Raw genomic sequence first — 20,734 nt, 5'->3', positions numbered from 1 at the left:
TTTAGTAAAAGACTTTTATTGTGAAAAACCCCAAGACTGGTGGTGTGTCGAAAATGGCCCTCCTATGTGAAAAACAGTCTCGGAGGAAGAAAATCTTTCCCAGACTGATGACATAATAAAACACAACTGGTGATTCTGTGATTTTAGAGAATAAAACAATAACTAATAGAGTGTCGTACAATACGCTAGGCTACTTTATACTTCTTGCTTTTTCTGACCAAGACTGAATTAAAAACATGACATTTATCTGGTCTAAATTGATATTTTTTAGTCTTCTAAGTATTCTACTAAAAACATGCCAGAGACAACAGGACAATGTTTTTCAGAGGTTGGATGTTCTGGCTGAGTAGTAGCCATCTACAGAGGACCCATAGATGTATAAATAAACACAATAATTCTAGATAAATGTGTGTTAAGGTCACTAAAACCTGAAATATATTTGTCATATTACATGCACTCACTTGGGAACAAACTGATTTCGATGGGATTCATATGACTGGTGTACCTTTTTCGGCACACCACCGGAAATTGGCTTCGTTGTCTTTCTCACGGACGGACTAACGGTTCTCGTCATCTCGGATTTTGAATAAAACCTGCGCAGAAATATTGCGCACAAATAAAGGAAAATGAGAGATAAAACAACCTCCTGCAGTAAAAACTCACATTAACAGACTTTCCGGTAAGTTGGAACCATGTTTCTTTCTTTTCCGTTAGCTCTTAGCAGTAGCAGCTAACGGTGACGTTAGCTTTACTTAGCTTGTTCTGGGTAACGAATTACGACATAACTCGTTCGTTTTGAACTCCTTTGATCTTTAATTGATTCTTTATAACACTTATACACTATAACAGCACTGTTTGATACTGAGACTGTCCTCCCGTCTCTGAGTCTCATCAGTCAACAGAAAGACGAGGACCAGACTGACAGCGAGGCAAAGGGTGGATTATTCAGCGAGATCTGAGGCTAAACGGGTGGAAGAGACAGCTGTGTCTTCAGGGAGGCTGTAGATGAGATAACAGCTGATCAGGAAACCTTCCTTTTGCAGCCCAAGGGCAAATATAACCTCGATTCGCAATTATGGCTGCTGCAGCTGTAGGTTTGTCATCACCATGGAAACGTCATTTTACAGATGTCACAATGGGATTTTAACTAAAAAGCAAGTCACCCCAAATCAACCTTTTTTTTGTGCCAATAACCTATCTAGATGAGTGTCTAATCGTGCTGTAGACACGTGTAGTCAATAATGTGGCAGCTTAGTGAATCTTTGCTAAAATTTAAAGAGCAAGTCACCCCTTACAAGAAGCGTACTCCACTCCCACTTCATGTTTGAAAAATGCAACAAATGCTGTTGCCTAGCAGACCGAGAGGGTGGAGCCACTAACAAATACACACACTCACGACATTGTGAAATCATAATGTACCAGTTTACATCATAGCATACCTCCTAGCCAATAGCGGTGGCAGATTTAAATTCAAATGCAGTGAAGAGTTTTTACCTGACATCGGCACAACACTGACAGTTTCAGGCAGAAAATTTAAATTATAACTAAAATGCACTAAAGTGAAAAACTATTGACTACACGTGTCTGCAGCACGATTAGACACACATTTATATAGTTTATCAGAAGAAAATAGTTGATTTGGCGGTGACTTGCTCTTTAAATATTCTGCCTAAAACGGTCAGTGTTGTGCTGTTGTCAGGTAAAAACTCTGAACTACATTTGAATTTAAATCTGCCATCGTTATTGGCTAAGAGGTACACAATGACGTTAGCTGGTACATTATGATGTCACAATGCTGTTTTGAGCCTGTGTGTGTTAGTGGCTCTTCCCTCTTGGTCTGCCAGGCAACAGCATTTGTTGCATTTTTCAAACATGAAGTGGGAGTGGAGTAAGTTTCTTGAAGGGGGGTGACTTGCTCTTTAATCATGACAATAGTTCAATCAATTAGGCACGTGCAGCCTAATCCATAATGCATAACTCTTGTTATTCACGTTACTTTTATGTCACATTTGATCCAATAACCTTTTTAAATGATCAGTTTTATATACTCCTTTTTACAATCCCCCTGTGATGTGAATACTGATTAAAAATAGCCCTTTTGGCTAAATCTGTCACATTAATGGGTAAATCTTTGCTTACTGATGCACATTATTATAAATAAAATCTGAATCATTGCACAGATTTAATGGCTTTTTAATTGAATATAAAAATAAATTGATCTTAAAGTCTAAGGCACTGCAGGTTATGTGCATCTTAGGATTTTGTCATTTGTTGTAAAATAGTGTCTTTATTTTGTGATATTATATAAATCATGTCACCATAGTTCTGGAAAGGGAGTTTTGGGCTGCAGCTTCTTACGAATTCTATCAACTTTAAAAGTTTCATTAGACTACTGTCATTCTACACGATGCCCTATTATGACATAAATCAGAGTAAATAAAAATGTTTTGTGAACATCTGAACTGTTTGTTATAAATAAATCAGGGCCACATATTCAGCTTTATACTCAGACATGAGAGACTGTTCATTGATGTAAAATATAGATTAGCTGGTTGATGAATTTATTGAAGCCTCACTAAAAGCATCCAGCTGTGGCTCACCAGAAACAGCACACTGATAATAGTAACATGACTTATTTGCACCAAAAGGTTGTTTCCTGATTCTGTAATTTTGAATAATTTCCTTCATATTTCTTCTGCTGATCTTTTTTAATTTTTCTACTTTCATCCAATGAAATCTTGGTTTAGTTACTGCCTGCTTCTCATTTTCCAGCTTTGTAATCTTTGGTGTGTCACCTTATGGTACCCGCTGAGGATTTGCCTTGTAAATACGCTTAGCAGCACTGTGTTTTTCACACTCATTCATTTAGTCAGTTCACACGTTCACACTTGTGGAGCTGCCAAACACAACCGCTGCCATCCTGCCACCCTGCACCTCCCTCTTGAGTGTTTTTGAATGTGAAACTTGCTCTCATGATTTTTCTCTTCTGCTTTCCTCGTGCCAACGTTTTGGCTTTAGACCAGGAACATCGGGATTAAGACAGCATCAGCATGCCGGTGGAAAGTGGAAGTAATGTTGCGGCTCGCCAGGCCAAGCAGAAGAGGAAGTCTCACAGCCTGTCCATCCGCAGGACCAACAGCACCGAGCAGGACCGCTCCGGCCTGCAGAGAGACATGCTGGAAGGGCAGGTGGGGGTCGCTACTTCATTCCAGTTAATTATAAGTAAAACTTAAAGTGCTGACATCTAGAGATCCTTTGCAAGGACAGCTTGCTGCTCCTCGGTTTATTTCCTGTTGAATGTCACAGCGCTCCTGTCCTCTCCTGTCTGTTATTATTAGCTCGTCCTGCTGCTGCTGCCTGCAGCCATAAGCTCTCTGCTGCACCGTAAGCCTAAACCAATTAGCTTCCAGTGCACTCATTTAGCAAACACAATGCTTTATATTATAGCTGGTTTACATCAGGCTCAGTTACTGCTTTATTCATGTAATGCTGTTGTAATTTAGCTGGATGTAGAGTAGCATCAGGGCTTTATACCAGCAGATCAGTTAGCTTACTGGTTTAGTTTGACTTTCATTGTGATCAGCAGACAAAGATGTTATCAGCTATTGGGATGCAGCATAATCACAAACCTCCTGGTGTTTACCTCACAAAAGCAGTTAGACGTGATAAAACATCTTACTTGGAAGGAGAAGGGTTATCTTCTACGTGTGACTCTGTGCATCCAGAGGATGATAAACCACTAAAATCAGCTGTAACATCTCAGATTTACAGCCGTTTGTCTCATCTGTTTTATGTAAATATTTTTACCAAGTAAAAAGTTGTTTTTGTTTAATAAAGTTAAGAAATATTCAGAAGAGATTAAGTCAAGTATCATCAGATAATCTCAACATTTCATCTTTACTGGGGTGTTTTTATTATTAGAGTTTCTTTCTCTCAGGCTTCGTTTTAGAAATGGTTAGATCACATTTAACCACCAGCAGTCAGAACCATGCGTTTATCTCCTCATGAGCCTTTTATTGGAGGCAGAAGTTCTGACCAGGTCCTTGCTGCCGGTGTTTGGACCCGTTTTATATTTGGACCTTTAGTCCCGTCCTCATGATGTGTTTTGTCTTTGGTCCCTTTTGGTTCCAGTCCTCTGATAATCTGGAATCCTTCTTAAGAATGGAGGTAAGTTGTAGGTGTTTCTGACCATAGAGGCCCCGCCCCTTAGAGTTTACTGTTTGTGTTTGATGTAGTTCAGGTGATGTGCCTCAAACAGGTGATCTGTGTTGTCAGTCACACGGTTTAATGTGAGTTTCTAGATTTTCCAGTCATTCATTTATGCACTATTTGAATTTCATCTCATCTTTGCTGCATCTTCTGTGTCTGGGTGAAGTATATGAAACTTTGAGAGTTTGTTGTTTAGAGTAGAAACATGCAGTTCTGTAGTTTAGGTGAAAATAAAAATATGGCTAACTCAAGATGGACTGGGAACAAAATATTATGATATTATCAGGAATGACCAACCAGCAGCAGGAAAACAGTTACATTTAGTTTTCTTCTGACTAACGTCTGTTACTTCATCAAGGATTGGAATATTTTTAAAAGTCTTGAAATATTATAAAATGAGCACGACTGAATTTCATTTCTGGTTTGAATTAAAAATGTAGTTATTTTCTTTGCTGTCTTAATTAAGCTGGCTATATTATTATCTCTGTTCCACAGTTAGTTTTAACTTTTTGAGTTAATTCATCTCCTCACGCTTAGACAACTGCAACTCTCTTTTCACGTGTCTGAGCAGAACCTCCCTGAACCGTCTACAGGTGGTTCAGAATGCCTGTGCTCGGCTTCTGACCAAGTCCTCCAAACACACCCACATCACCCCGCTTCTCCTCCAGCTTCACTGGCTGCCAGACAACTTCAGGGTTCATTTCAATATCCTGGTTCTGGTCTATAGGGCCTTACATGGACAAGCACCATCTTACATTGGTGATCTTCTTAGTCCCTACACCCCCAGCAGGTCCCTGAGGTCCAGTGATCAAAGCCTACTGGCTGTGCAGCACCAGGCTAAAGGTCAAAGGTGACAGATCATCTGCTGCTGTGGCCCCCAGACTCTGGGACTCTCTCCCCTGAGCCTGAGATCAGTGGACTCCTTTATGAAGCAGCTGAAACCTCACCTGTTCAAGCTAGCTTTGGTGTGACCTTCATCACCCTCTCCTTGTTCTGCTTTCCCCACCTATTCTACCTTCCTCAGGATCCACTGATTTCCCTCTTTCCTTCTCTCTCTCTCTCTCTCTCTCTCTCTCTCTCTCTCTCTCTCTCTCTCTCTCTCTCTCTCTCTCTCTCTCTCTCTCTCTCTCTCTCTCTCTCTCTCTCTCTCTCTCTCTCTATATATATATATATGTATATGTATGTATGTATGTATGTATATATATATATACATATATGTATGTATATATATATGTATATATATATACATATATGTATGTATGTACATATATACTATATATCAGTGCAAACCAGACATTGTGAAAATTATAAACAGCCAAAAGCATGCTTCACTTTACTGGTCTAGTCCTGGTTCAGACCTGGTTTAGAGCTCACGTGCACTTCCTCATTGCGTACGCTGACGGCTCGTGCTCTTCTAATGGGCTCGACACACGGGAAGCAACTTCGCCTCTCCTCCATTCATTTTCAATGAGACATGCGCAACAACGCGATAATCACGGGTCTCCCTCCTACTAAAGCCGGGCGTACACCGGGAGTGCTGCAGGAGGACACACAGGGTTTTGTGGGGGTTGGATGAGGAAAACGAAATAAAGAAAGTAAATCTGTGTTTTGTGATCAGTTTAATTTGACATGAAAACGACAAGCATGCTTTCTTGACAATCTTTGTGAGTAAAAAGACGTGTAGAAATTCAAAACGAACAGCGTGTGTTATTAGGGAAATAGCGGGCGAGCTGTGTTGATGCATGATTGCGCATGCGCCGTGAGCAGTTCTGGTACTTTTGGGTTGCGGCTGCTCGCAGCGCCGCTTCAAGCGCTGATGTGCTGTGTTGAAGTTCAGAGTGTGTTTACCGGTAGTTGGTGGATTTAACCACATAAACTTTCCACATGAACAAAATCATATGTGTGTTATTAATAGGCCTAAGAAAATAGTGTGATTTGAATTGTGTTTTATTAACCCTCTGGGGTCCAAGGACGCGTATCCGCGTCTTTAGATCAGGTCTGATTTGGGATGCTGTAGCAGCAAGACTCCGCCTCCCTGAGTTTCGGTTTCAATTCAGCTTTAAAAAGGAGATTATAAGCTACACCCAGAGGCGGAGCTGGCCTAAATGGCGCCCTGTGCGAGATCCCCCGTGACCCCCCCCCCCCCCCCCCCCCCACACACACACACACACACACACACAAGAAAAAAAATTACACCTACAACTTTGTTTCAAATTGCGTGGAGTGTATATATAACAACGTTTGCTAACTGAATACAACATCCAGCTCCTGGCCACCTTCTCACCACTTGTCAAAGTTCTACTGAAATAGTGATGATGACAACACCTGCCATCGCCTTCATTCCTGGGAAATATGAAAGTAGTTGGCACTTTGGTAGGTCCTCCTCGAACTAGCTCTGTGCGTATGCTGTCGGTAATTGGTGATGGCCACTTGGCTGGGTCTGAAGAAAGAGGCTCATCATCACCTTCAATGGGACCCATTGGTTGATCGTTCAGGCTTCTCTATTGACAAAAAACAGAAGCGTAACTCAACACATTGCTATGTGGACCATTTCACATATTCTATTAAAATACAATATGTGACATTGAAATTTCTCTAATGTTTGCAGGACACACACACACACACACACACTTGTGCAAAACTTACCTGACATATCTTGTTGGGGAGACGTGGCAGCTGGCTGTCCCTCATCAAGTTCACATATACTGGTAGGTCTCTCTATTGACAAAAAATGGAAGCATAACTCACCACATTGCTATATGGAACAATTCCCATATTCTGTGAAAATACTATTTAAATGTCTATAGCTAAATGTTTGCTGGACACACACACGTGTGCAAAACCCACCTAAAGTATCTTCCTGGGGAGATGTGGTGCCAGCAGACTGTCCCTCCTCGAGTTCAAATACTGGCCTACTGGTATGAGCAGTGGAGGTAGATGGCAGTTCCTCAGTGGCAGCTGATGTCATCGCAAAATATCTGTGTAGGGCTCCTTATGTTGCATAAAACAAACAATACAATCTTCATGTCACGTCTGTTGCTTAAGCATTTTAATTAACATGTTACAATGAGCATTTACAGTTTTCAGCAGTGGTGGAAAGAATTCTGAAAATCTGTACTCAAGTACAAGTACTGTTACATTGCTAAAATATTACTCATTTACAAGTAAAAGTACTGCTGTTAGAGAAATACTCAAGTAAAAGTACAAATTATTCATAAAAACCTCAGAGTATTATTTATTTTTAACGGCTGATGTCACCATCACTTCTCCAGACTGGGGCTGCCTGGAAATTGTGTGTTTTCCTTTACCAAAAGTTAAAACACCAACAATCTATTGATCATTAATAATTGATAAAATACAAAACAAGTGTTTTTCCCTAATTTTTTTGTCATTTTAAGTTTTTATTTCCTTATTCAGCAAATGTCTCCAGCACACAAAGAACTAAATGACCAGAGGAGCCACAACTATTGATTAAATATCCATGAATCCATTTTAACTGGTTAAATTCTTCAACTCTCCCACGCTGCTTCAAGGTCACTGTGAGTTTACATAGCCGCGGTGTGCAGCACACTTAACGCAACACGATGACATCATCGACTTGTACAGTGCTGTAAGGCGAGACAGTCTCAACTTTCAGCTAAAAAAAGACCGCTCTAGCTATTATAGTTTTTATGTTATGGCAGTTTACAGTATAAACGGGATCTTACTAGCAGGGCACCTCCAGCGGCCCGCTGCCGCTCCGTTTTTCGTGGGGTAAATACGTAGCTCATTTCCCGAGTCCAAAAAGAAAGGCGAATGGCGCAGAACACCGGCGCGAGACCTGCCGCCCGCCGTCAATGTATTTCAGCAAAATTCTCAAAGACTCATTTTAATTTGATAGCGTTTGGTTATCAGCCTTTCGGTTTTCCCACTCTTAGCTTTTCATAAAAGCTCATTTGACAAAGAAAAAGCTAGCGGTTGGAAGTAGTTCTAAATACATGCAACGTAAGAAGCTAGCAAGACATTTGAAGGGATCATCATAGCACCATGCAAAACGTTCAGATTAGAGAGGTTAGTTAATCAATAAGTTGGGGGACAGGCGGGAAAAATACCAACTAAATAATAAAGAGATGCATACCTGCATCTTTTCCTCGTTTCTCCTCCTCTTCTTTTCTTTTTTTCCGAAATTGGGCACCAGATGGCTTCGACCGCTTCTTCTCCATTATGTTTGTGAGCGGTGATATGTGAAACGGTACCTGTATCCCTCCATCATCACTCTCCGTGATCCCTCCGCCCCCCACCTGATGAAGGGCGCTATAGAGCGCACTACAGAGGCGCGGCGGACACAAGGGGGCGCAATAAAATCCCAACATAAACGCAATGACTTTGTTGTGCTTTTATTACAGAAATATTATTATTATCATCACTCATCACTATTATTATTATGAAGAACATGTGATTTCTATGTTTTGTTGATGTATCAGTTGATGGAAGGAAAAAAAAAAAAAAAAAAAGAAATTAAATGCCGCCCCCTCCAGACTGCCGCCCTGTTCGGCCGCACATGTTGCACATATCAAGCTCCGCCACTGGCTACACCCCAGTTTTTACATTTTGTTAATAGGCAACGTAAAAGCGGAGTTATACTAAACTAAAAACAACCTATTTTTAGACAATCTGATAACTTGTCAAAACAGCAATTTAGTAATCTGTGAGAGGGAACGTGCTTGTGAACATAAAAAAACTAGGGCTGCAGCTATCGAGTATTTTTGTAATCGAGTACTCTATCGAATCTTTTATCGATTTATCGAGTACTCTAATAAATTACTCTTTTGCGTTTTGTAAACCCTTATATCAAATAGCATGTTATAAAATATGAAAGACCTCTTGAAATGAGAAAGCAATTGCCAGTTATTCTTCAAGTTTTATTCAAAATTAGTTTTCAAAACTTCAGCACTTCAACTTTACTTCAAAGTAAACAAATGCGAGCGGCTGCGGCCCAAACAGCACCAGAACCGCTCACGGCGCATGCGCAAAAATGGCTCGCCAGCTGTTTCCCTATTAACACACATTCGTTTTAATTTCTACACTTTTTTTTGTCTCACACTAACAAGGATTGTCGAAAGCATGTTTGCCGTGGTTATGTCAAATTATACTGATCACAAAACATTTATTTACTTTCTTTCGTTTTCCTCCGCCACTCTCATAAATACCTGTGTCCTCCTGCAGCAATCCCGACGGACAACGGACATCAATAACAACACAGTAAAAAGTCCGACGTGTTGTAAAAACGACTATTTTTAGCACATTTTAAGACCGACGTGTTGCAACCAGATGCACAGTGTGAGCTGAAACTAAGTGCTACAAAGGAAAAAGTCGCAGTGTCCGCAGAATATATAGAAATACAGGCTAAAATGCATTATCTTGTAGAGGCTCCAAGTCCGCTTGCAGAAGTGACATTTACATGTGGATGTTTCCTGGTCAGGTTGCAGCATCGAGGAATGTGGTGTTGTGATAGGCTAAATCCATTTTACAATATTTACACTGGACTACGACTACGTTTTCCGCCTTACGACGTGAAAAATGGTCCCACATCTTTGACATTTTCAGTTTTTTTTTGCTCTCCACCGGGGTCCATGTTGTCCGCCATGGCTTAAAAGAAAGTTAAGTTGCGTTCGCTACTCGCGTGTGCATTCAGTGCAGTGTGTATGTGCGTCACTTATTTCGGTCCGGGTGAAACATGACCCCGGGCGATTGCAAAGCCATGAATTGATTAAACATGAATTAAACGAAGCTTCGAGGCAGAGAATTTGACTCGAGGATTTTTTGTATGCGAATTATTCGAGGTACTCGAGGAATCGTTTCAGCCCTAAAAAAACCACAAAAACATGAGATCCTTTTGCTGTTGGTGGAAGTCTCACATATTCAATTGATAAAAAGTATCATTATGTAGCTGAGAGAGAGAGGAAGTCCGCACGATTAACAAGATGTGCGCAAAAAGGAGCCGCTTCGCGAGGAAAGGTGTGGCGCAAACGGAGTAATAACAAACAATTAGACAGATATTGACAGTAAACTTCATATTTTGGAGCGATCCGGACAGATATATTGTCGCTGCAGTTTAGTAGGCTTTTATTAGGCTTTAATAAAGGATGATGAGAAGGATAAATGTCCACCAGGCAGTTCAGATAGTACGGCTGTTATTTGAACTGGAAGCAGAGGAAGTGGACGGAGACTCACAGCCGGAGTCTGAGCAAGCAGCGAGGATGTTGATGACGATGTGGCAAATCCACAGGTCTGTCTTCACTCACGTCCGCACGTTCACGCCACGCCCCTTGTCTTCTATTACGTTCGCGTCTCACAACAACGCAATAGGCGCACCGCACCATAGGGCGCGGCGTACATTTTGGAGAAAATTTAAGACTTTTAGGTGCGCCTTATGGTCGTGAAGATACGGTTCTTAAAGTGGTGGAGTTTGTAGAGGCCCAAGCAGTTAAACAATAATTTATGCGAGATATTACGAGAGCAAACATGTATATTTTTGCAGCTTCTGTTGACATATGATTTCTCCCTGCAAGCCTGCAGGAGGGCAGAAAGGAAATGGAAGAAAGACAGACTCCAAGTCTCTTGTGACATATTCAGAGAATCTTTGTTTAACTATCAGCAAACAAGGAAGCGAGGGTGAAGTTCTTTGCTGATATCGTGGAAAATAATTCTCATGATCCACGCACTCTTTTCTTTCTGTAGTAAATTTGCTACTTGAGTTCTCTGATTCTAGTTCTTTGCCTCCCACAGTTGAAAATTGTAATGACTTTCTTCACTTTTTTGTTGATAAGGTTACAGCCTTATTTTATTATTTCAGCCCAATTTTCATGTGGCTTTGTTTCTGCTGTACGAAGTTACGATCGTGGTTCTCTTCTTTGTATAAAAGAGTCTATGGAGTTCCTCTTTTATGAACAGCGCAATTTCCAACAAACATTTCCGCCTCCGTTCGTTTGTTCACCCGACTCACCTGAGTACCAGCTGGTGTGCCGCGCCCCAGGCAGAAAGAGGAGATCGAGGAAGCGGGGATGCAGGTCTGGTGTTCGAGTCAAGCAGAGGCGGGCTTCTTTGGGAGTCGCAGCTCCGGATTGCCCGTCCAGGTGTTTGCGGAGGATCCCTTGTGTCGAGCGGTGCTGTGGCAGCGGGACGCTCCCCCCGTTGTCCTTCCGGATCGTCGCGCCTGGTGTCCTGCAGCTGGTGCGGAGTTGGTTTTCTGACTTGGATGTGCTGTTACCTTGCAGCCCTGTGTTTACACCGGTGGATCAGCTGATGTCTTCCCGGGTACGCTGGAGATCACGTGATCGCGTCTCCTGCTTATGACCGATCCTGCTGAATTCAGCTCCTAAGCCTTTGACGACTCTCTCCTGCCGGTTTGGCCTGTTTAATGCTCGCTCTATTGCGAATAAATCATTCTCTTTGAATGAATTTTCTCCAGTCAAACTCTGGATTTTATGTTCTTTACTGAGACATGGCAGAGAGAAGGTGAATATATTCATCTCAACGAACTCTTCCCTGCTGGCTGCACTGTTTTTGGGATGCCTCACCCCTCCCGCCGCGGAGGAGGTCTTGCAGTTGTTTTTAAGGAGACTTTTATCTGCAAAGTGTTAAACACTCAAGTTTTTACTTCTTTTGAATCACAGATGATCAAGATTGGTTCATCTATTCCATTTTACTGTGTGCTGATTTATCGCCCACCTGGACCAGCCACAGCTTTTCTTAAAGATTTTAGTGATTTTTTATCTTCTATCATAAAGCTGGAAAATGTTTTAATTCTGGGAGATTTTAATATTCATATTGATGACAGCACTTCTGGCCCAGCAGTGGAACTTTTAACAATGACTGAATCTTTCAATTTTGAGCAGCATGTTTCTGGCCCCACCCATCAAAAAGGCCATACTCTAGATCTTGTGTTTTCCCTTGATCTGAATATTTCCAATCTTTGTGTGAAGGATGTCCACATGAGTGACCATAGCTGTGTTTTATTTGATTTACACTTTAATCTTGAGTCTACGGCTTCTGTGATCATCTCACAAAGGCACATTATTTCAGAGAATACAGCAGCTAGATTCATAGAGATGTTTGACTCCAATTTGTTCTTGGAATCTCAGGATGTGGACAGTCTTATTCACAGCCTAAATAGTCGCTGTAAATCCATTTTGGATGTGGTTGCTCCTTTTAAATCTAACAGGGTAACTCGGAAACCATTTTCTCCTTGGATAAATGACAGCATTCAGAACTTGAAAAGACTGTGCAGGAAAACGGAACGCCTGTGGAAGTCCACTAAACTCGAGGTCCATAGGCTGTACCTTAAGGACCTTATGCTTTCTCTAAATGAGCTGATAAAAAAGTCCAGGTCTGAATACTTCCGCAAACTGATTATCCAAAACAAGAAAAAACCACAAGTTTTATTTGACACTATTAGCTCTATTGTGGCTCCTGTTGCGCCTCTTACACCTGTTTTCAACAAAGCAGATGCAAACAAATTCCTTAATTACTTTGTTGATAAAATTCAAAATATCAAAGACAAACTCCCATCTTTTCAGTCATGTAATGATGATATTGATGAACTTCCTGCGCATGCGTGGTCCTCTTTCTCACCTGTAACACAGGATGATATTTTAGCTTTGGTAACCACAATGAAGCCCTCTTTTTGCCTGGCTGATGTCTTACCTTGTAAACTCCTTTCAAAGGTATTTGATGCCATTGGTCCCTGGGTTACCAGAATGTTTAACCTGTCCCTTTCTTCTGGCGTTTTCCCCAGCTGTTTTAAACATACTTTTGTGGAACCCCTACTCAAAAAATCTAATCTGGATCCAACAGATCCTATAAATTTTAGACCGATATCAAAACTCCCTTTCCTGTCCAAAGTCTTAGAGAAAGTGGTATCTGAACAACTGGTTTCCTTCTTACAGGATCGCAATGTCTTCGACAGGTTTCAGTCTGGTTTCCGTAAGCACCACTCTATGGAAACTGCGCTGCTTAAAGTGTCCAATGACATCTTGATGTCCGCAGACTCTGGGAAATGCACGGTCCTAGTTTTGCTAGACCTTTCGTCCGCATTCGACACGGTTAACCATGAGATCTTGCTGACTAGGCTCCGCGAGTTGGTTGGGTTGTCAGGTTCTGTCCTGGCGTGGTTTACATCCTATTTATCCGGGAGAAGCCTAAGTGTCTCAGTCAACCAGATCCTGTCTGACCCAACTGATCTACGGTGTGGAGTACCCCAGGGCTCAGTTTTGGGCCCGGTTTTGTTCTTGTTGTACATCCTTCCTTTAGGAAACCTAATCCAGGAGTTTGCCGATGATGTTTCCTATCATCTCTTTGCTGATGATCTTCAGCTGTATTGTTCTTTCAAGCCTTCTGAGGTTAAAAAATTGCATTCTCTATTATCTTGTTTTGAGCGAATCAAACAGTGGCTCGGTGCAAATGCCTTACGGCTGAACTCAGACAAAACTGAGGTACTGGTGATTGCCCCCGATAATGCTGTTCCAGGGATTCACCAGCAGTTAGGTGATCTGAGTTTGTCTGTAAAACCTACCCTTAGAAACCTTGGAGTTTTCTTTGACAAGGGAATGTCTCTTGAACATCACTCAAAGCAGTTAACTAGAAACAGTTTTTACCACTTGAGAGAAATTTCTAAACTCAGAACAATGGTGTCTAAAGTTGATCTTGAGTTGATTATTCACGCGTTTACATCATCCCGTTTAGACTACTGTAATAGTTTATTTTCTTGTCTAAACAAAAAAGAGCTGTCCCGCTTACAACAAGTCCAGAATTGTGCAGCTAGAATTCTGACCCGTGACAACAGAAGGGCCCACATTACCCCCATTTTAAAAGCTCTTCATTGGCTTCCAATCTCATCTCGCATCAATTTTAAAATTCTTGTGCTGACTTTCAGAGCGCTGCATGGTCTGGCTCCATTGTATGTTCGAGACATGCTCTGCCCTTACACGCCTTCTCGCAGGCTGAGATCACTGGATCAAAACCTTTTAATGGTCCCACGTACTCAGTTCAGGACACGAGGAGATCGCTCATTCCAGGCCGTTGCTCCTAGGCTCTGGAATGAGCTACCTCTGTCTTTACCAGTGGCGGCTGGTGAAAAATATTTTTGGTGGGGCTGTGCTATTTTTTTGTTTAAACAAACTAATGCTTTCTGAGCTTTGTGCACAACTTCACTATTTCCTGAATTAAGCACAGCTCTTTTATTTCCTGTCTTACATCATTGGACAAACTGATTAATCCAGGTGTGTCTGACTATTGGCAAACTGCCTTGCGGACCAAGGTTGAAAAATACTGCATTAAATTACACATAAAATAACATGACCATAAATGGTAAATAGGCAATGTAAGAGGCAAGAAACAAAAACATTTTGTTTAATTTCATCATTTGAGTGAACACGAAAAATTATGAGCAGGTCACTGTTACAGTAATGGTAGTAAACACTACTTAGACAAAATGCCAGAAATTTACACTGTTAGGACTTATGGAAAGTGGAAACACTTTCATAGGAAATAATGTCATCAGTATCCTCTTACAAATGTCATATTTCCCACTTTTTGGGACAAATCAGAAGTGTTTTATTGTCCAAAAAGCAGGGAAATTTGTTTGCTGCAGCAGAAGTGTAACAAGTAAAATGGAATCAGATTGATGTATGTACAAATTTACTTGAAATACACATTTACATGATTAAATATGTATAGGTATGTGTGTTGAAATTAGTTTTTACAGTTATTGCACATTAAACAATGTACATGTTATTAAACAAATGTCCCGGTTTGTGGGACAACCAAAGATTTCTGATTCTGATAGTCTTGTTTACAGAAATGTAATGTACAGCTTACCTCTGCACCCAGCTGCTGTTCTCCCTGTCCAAACGTCCTCCGTTTCTTTGTTGGCTGCTGCACTGATGCGCTGCATTCCTCAGTCAGAGAATGAATGGAGTCCCCAATGAGACACAAGTTCCACATCCACCTTCTGTGGATCCCAGCCGTTTTGAATAACAAACATAGAAAGCAAAATAACGCATTAGCGTGATTGCATCCAGCTAGCCACTGCTTCCTGGTGTACCAATTTTGGGAGAAGCGTCGTGTGTACAGTTTACCTCTCTCCTTGTCCTGCTGGCTTATCTTTACGTCGGGCTGATCTGGTCCAAGCTCTTTGACATTAAGTTTTTCCACCATAGTTCTCCTCTCGAACGAATGCTGGAGAAGAGACCGAACTGAATTCAGTGGCTGCTGAGATCCGGTATCCATGTTGTAGGCGCACTGGCGTCCATGTCTACGTCTGCGTCATGACCGTCACGAGTCACGACCAAAAACGTGCTGGAGTCGAGACTCTCCGAGTTCTACTGAACACCAACGAAAGCCTTGGCGGTAGCTCTATCGCCCATCATGCTTCTGAAACGTTCTGAAACAACGTCGACGCTGATTGGATACATTCCCATTCCTACCCTTTGATTTTCTTGTCAGCAATTGGGCAACTGGTCTCGTCCTGTTTGGGTGATTGAAAAACAGCACACAGCCTCCACCGCTCGGCAGAGACCGGCAGAGATCGTCAGAGACCGGCAGAGACCAATATAGATATATATATATATGATTTATTTTTGTTACAAAACACACAATTAACTTAGAATATGTGATTATTGTTAATTTTATTTATTTATTTTTTTAAATAAAAATTAAAAACAGTGGGGAAACTGGGAGGGCGGCGCCCTATCGCCCTCTACTGGCCAGCCGCCACTGGTCTTTACGCTCAATCGACTCAGTTGATGTTTTTAAGAGCAATCTTAAAACCCATTTGTTTCTCCAGGCATTTTAAACTTAGTCTCATTCGGATTGGTTGTATTTGACACTATGTATATTGTGGCTGTATTTTACTGTATTTATATGTTGTTGCTTTTTAACTTGTGAAGCACTTTGTGACCTTTTTGTCTGTGAGAGGTGCTATACAAATAAAGTTACTTACTTACTTACAGCTATTCGAGCTGCCATTACAAACTCACCTCCTGACTCTCTACTCCCAGAGCCACACTGGAAACATTTGAGCCTGTATCCTTATCGGACTTGGAAAAACTGGTCGCTCAGCTTAAACCATCTGGCTCTCCTTGTGTTGTGCTGTCCCCTAGAATTTATGAAGAACTCTTTCCAGTGATAGGCCCTTTACTTTTGGCAATCATAAATGGCAGTCTTACTTCTAGTATGGTTCCGTCCTTGTTTAAGAAGGCTGTTATTCAAAAAGCCGGGGCTGGATGTGACAACCTTAGCTAATTACAGGCCCATCTCAAAACTCCCTTTTCTTTCCAAACTGCTGGAGAAGGTCGTGTATTCACAATTGGTTGCCTTTATGAACACAAATGATTTATGGGAAACCTTTCAGTCAGGGTTCAGGGCAGGTCACAGCACTGAATCTGCTCTTTTAATGGTTTTTAATGACACGTTTTTAGCCTGTGACATGGAAAACAATGTTGTCCTACTATTGCTGGACTTTTCTGCAGCTTTTGATACAGTCGACCACAAAGTCCTTCTGAACCGACTACAGCATTGGGTGGGGATAACTGGGCAGGCCCTCCAATGGCTTCGCTCCTACCTTCATGACAGGACATTTAGTGTTCAGATGGGTGAGGTGACGTCACCCTGCGTGAGACTTTGTTGGGGTGTACCACAGGGCTCTGTCCTTCGTCCTCGTATTTGCTTCCTCTTGAGCCCCCTTCAGACAGGCCATGAAAAACGGAAATGTTCCAGACTCTGTCCGTAAAACCTTTGTTTCTGAATACAAACATCCGGATAACGTGTTCTGGAATTTAACCGGACGAAGCCCCTAGTAACAGGTCCGGACTTGTTACGGACAGGGTGGCTGCTTCAGACTGGTGAGATAGAGTTCCGGACAAGGGGGAGGGGGAGGAGGAGGGGACTGGGGGACGCTGTGCGCACCTAGATAGCTCGCTCCTGTAGCATGCGGCGAACCATGGCAGCTCGTCTCCTACGGTACCGCCTAGATGCGCGATGGAGCGCTTCACACCGCTTCAGTAATTCCTTTAACCATTGAGCTTCATCATCCAGGTCTCTTATGCGTCTTCGTGTGCGCAGAATTATGCTTAAGTGCCTCGTGATTTTTATCTTGAGAGGCGCTATAGAAATGATATTTTCTTCTTCTTCTTCTTAACATAAGTCTGATTCCCCCCACCCCCACGCCCCCGCCGCCGTCATACATCTGGAACTTTTCCCTGCTGTGTGAACGCAGCCGAAAGGACAAGTTCCGGTACAAAAGTGGTGTGTCTGAAAACACAGTTCCGGTTAAAAACCGGATTGAATTGTCCACAAATGTTCCAGAATGTCTATCTGAAAAGGGCTTTGGAGTCCTCCTTTGTCAGCATAATGTGAAATTTAATTTTTTTGCTGATGACTGCCAGATCTATCTCCCCCTTCGACGTGGGGAGGATAGATCTGTTTCTCCATTACTGAACTGTTTGAAGGACATAAAATGTTGGATGGCTTCTAATTTTTTGCACCTAAATGAGAGCAAAACGGAAGTCATAATACTTAGTCCTGGCAGAAGAAATGGCTCCGGTGCTGATATTGACCTTAGCTCATTGACCCCCTATGAAAAGAAAATAGTAATTTGGGGATAAAAATTGACTCCTCTCTTAATCTTGACACTCACGTAAATACAGTGGTGAGGTCCTGTTTTTTAATCTGAAACGACTATCCAGGATCAGGCCTCTGCTGTCCAGAGCTCATCTGGAGTCTGTGTTGCATGCCTTCGTCCTGTCCCGTCTGGACTACTGTAATGCTCTGTATGCCGGTCTGGGCCAGTGCACGGTTGCCAATTTGTACAGAACTCAGTGGCTAGGTTCCTGACAAGTACTAGATGCCGAGATCACATTACTCCAGTGCTGAATGCTCTGCACTGGCTCCCGGTGCAATATCGAGCTAAATTTAAGATCTTAACTCTTGTTTATAAGGCCCTCCAGGGCAGTGCCCCCTCTTACATTACTGCACTTTTGCACAAGTATGTTCCATCTCGGTCTCTTCGCTCAGCCGAGCAGGGACGTCTGGTGGTCCCCCGGTCGAAATATCGATCGAGGGGTTATCATGCATTCTGTTTTGGCTCCAACTCTGTGGAATGAATTGCCATTGAGCATTAGGCAGGCGCCGTCCCGTCAAGTATTTAAGTCTCGTCTAAAGACTCATTTCTATTTGGTTGCTTTTCAGTGCTAGGGTTCATTGAATTGCCCTGACATTATGGTTTTTAATACTTCTTCTTTTTGATCAGGATGCTTGATCTTATTTTGTCCACCATTTGTTTTTAATTGATTAGTCTCATCCCTTTACTTCTCTGTATTTGTAATATTGCTTGCTTGTTATTTTATGATTTTATGTTTTTATCTTGCTCTTATGCCCAGGTACTGGGAATGTTTTTATGATGCTGCTCTGCACCTTGGGCTTCTGATAACGTTGCGGAAGGTGCTCTACAAATAAAATTGACTGATTGATATGATTTCTGAGGTGCTTAAAATTTACAAGTGTGGAATTGATACATTTGGTTACTTTTTTAACATGTTGTTTAAAAGTCAAGTTACTGTCTAAAATAATACATACATAATATAATATAATATAATGTAATATAATATATATTTTCTAAATTATTTTTTATATTTTAAATTTTTAGTTTTTGTGAAGTGCCTCATAATTTTTATCTTGAGAGGCGCTATAGAAAAGATAATTTCTTCTTCTTCTTAATTTGAGATGACTCCCGCTGAGTCTAAACGTCACGGGGAAAGTCTTCCATTATTTATCTTTGATCTTCCTGTTTGTGTATTTCCATTAAATATAAAGTAAAATATGGGAAAATGGCTTCCTGTTGAGCTGAAGAACTTCAGTATCAGTCGACATTTATTGTTCTTGTTCGGAAATTGTTTTACACATTCAGAACTTCATTTGTTTATTCCTCATGAACCCTTAATTCAGACGTGTATTTCTGTATTATTTAAGCTCTTGACACAAACGTTCCTGCAGCCATCACCAGTCTCTTTACTCCATCTGCTGCTGTTCAGCTCTGAAGCTTTTATTTGGTCAGAGTCAGGAGCAAAGGGAGCTCCTGCAGAGGTCTGCAGCCTGATGATGGAGGTGGATTTTATCTCCTATTAGCGGAAACTCCAGTCTGTAAATAATGAAAACTATTAATGCAGCAGCAGAATGAGATATATTACGTTCAGACTCATTTTAAAAGATAAGTTTTCCTCATTCTGGTCTCTCACCAGAGGAAACTTTTATTAAAGGAGCCGTTTTGTTGTGGTGCTTTAGAACATGAGGCTTTACTGTTTTTGAGTTGGAGCTCGATTTGGAATCCTGTAGAAACACATTTAGACCTTCAGAAAAAACTGATGACGAATCTCTTCTTTGTAGGATTTTACTCTTATTTCCTTCCTTCCTGATCTGTAAAGAGACATGTTTGCTTTGTGGCAGCAACAGTTAAATTTTCTTCCTATTACTTGTGTTATTTTAATGTACTGAGTGTGGTTTGGTGGCTTCTACTTGAGTTTGGACACGTTTTTATTTTTCCTGCAGGACTCCAAACTGCCACTGTCTCTGAGGAGCAACCTGCTGGACCTGTTCAGTCAGATCGAGCGGGAGTTTGAAAACCTCTACTTGGAGAACCTGGAACGTGAGTTAGCAGAAGCGTTCTGATCTTTGTTGTAAGACAGATACGCTCTCGTCTCGTCTGACCCTTTTATCCCTTCTGCTCTTTAAATGGCTCCTAAACAACATTTAACTCTGCTGTAGAAGAACCAGGGAGCTAACCCACGTTACTGTTTTCTGGTGCTGTGGTTTGAATATAGTCACCATTAACCTCGTTTATGATCCAGGTAAATGTGATGTAGAAATTATGTCCTGCTCCTTGTCTCTGGTGCTGATCCCAGTCTGATTTGGATGTAGATTCTGCTGCAGTTCAGACAGTTGTTTAGATTTTTGCTTTTTTAACTGAGATTTCAGCTCTATAAAAACCATAAGAAGTAAGATAAGCCAGTAGTATTTAGCTAACTTTTGTGACTTCCAGTACGCAGAGAGATAGAGACGCTGAACGACCGTCTGGCTGCAGAAGGACAAACGTTTGAAGGAGCAGATTTAGCTAAAGGAGCTCTTAAAACAAAAGGTACGTCACAGATGAACCTCACAGTCTTTCTGTGGTGACGCGTCTTTGCATCAAACCCTTTTTGTTTCTGACTTTTTCCTGATGGTTTTTCAGCGAGTCACAGCACCAGCCAGCTGTCTCAAAAGCTGAAAACAACCTACAAGGCCTCAACAAGCAAGGTAAATGTTTTAGTGAAGCTTTAGTTCATCTGGATCTGTTGTAGAAGTAGAGGGATGTTGTTTTCCAGGAACATGAATGATTTTAACATAAAGAGAGAAACTGCTGTCTTTTTACCTTTTGTGCTCGTAGCCGCGTTCAAATTCTTGCCATGCCAGAGTAGGTGGATCCCGTAACTTCAGCGTAACCAGCTGGGAGTTG

At 41.6% G+C, this 20,734-nt stretch overlaps 1 protein-coding gene across 1 annotated transcript in view; it reads left to right on the top strand.

Moving 5' to 3' along the window:
* Positions 1 to 115: 115 nt before the first annotated feature.
* Positions 116 to 20,734, top strand: part of LOC107383413 (WD repeat-containing protein 37) — a 29,162-nt gene continuing 8,543 nt past the window's right edge. The window contains exons 1-5 of the mRNA XM_015956006.3: positions 116 to 679; positions 3,019 to 3,188; positions 19,792 to 19,888; positions 20,282 to 20,377; positions 20,471 to 20,535. Coding sequence (XP_015811492.3) covers positions 3,051 to 3,188; positions 19,792 to 19,888; positions 20,282 to 20,377; positions 20,471 to 20,535 — 396 coding nt within the window. The 5' untranslated portion in view covers positions 116 to 679; positions 3,019 to 3,050. The remainder of the gene's footprint in view (positions 680 to 3,018; positions 3,189 to 19,791; positions 19,889 to 20,281; positions 20,378 to 20,470; positions 20,536 to 20,734) is intronic.

Source organism: Nothobranchius furzeri, chromosome 11 (assembly GCF_043380555.1).
Source record: "Nothobranchius furzeri strain GRZ-AD chromosome 11, NfurGRZ-RIMD1, whole genome shotgun sequence".
Lineage (NCBI taxonomy): Eukaryota > Metazoa > Chordata > Actinopteri > Cyprinodontiformes > Nothobranchiidae > Nothobranchius > Nothobranchius furzeri.
The sequence above is the reverse complement of the archived record's forward strand: the minus strand, read 5'-3'. Positions and strand labels throughout refer to the sequence as shown.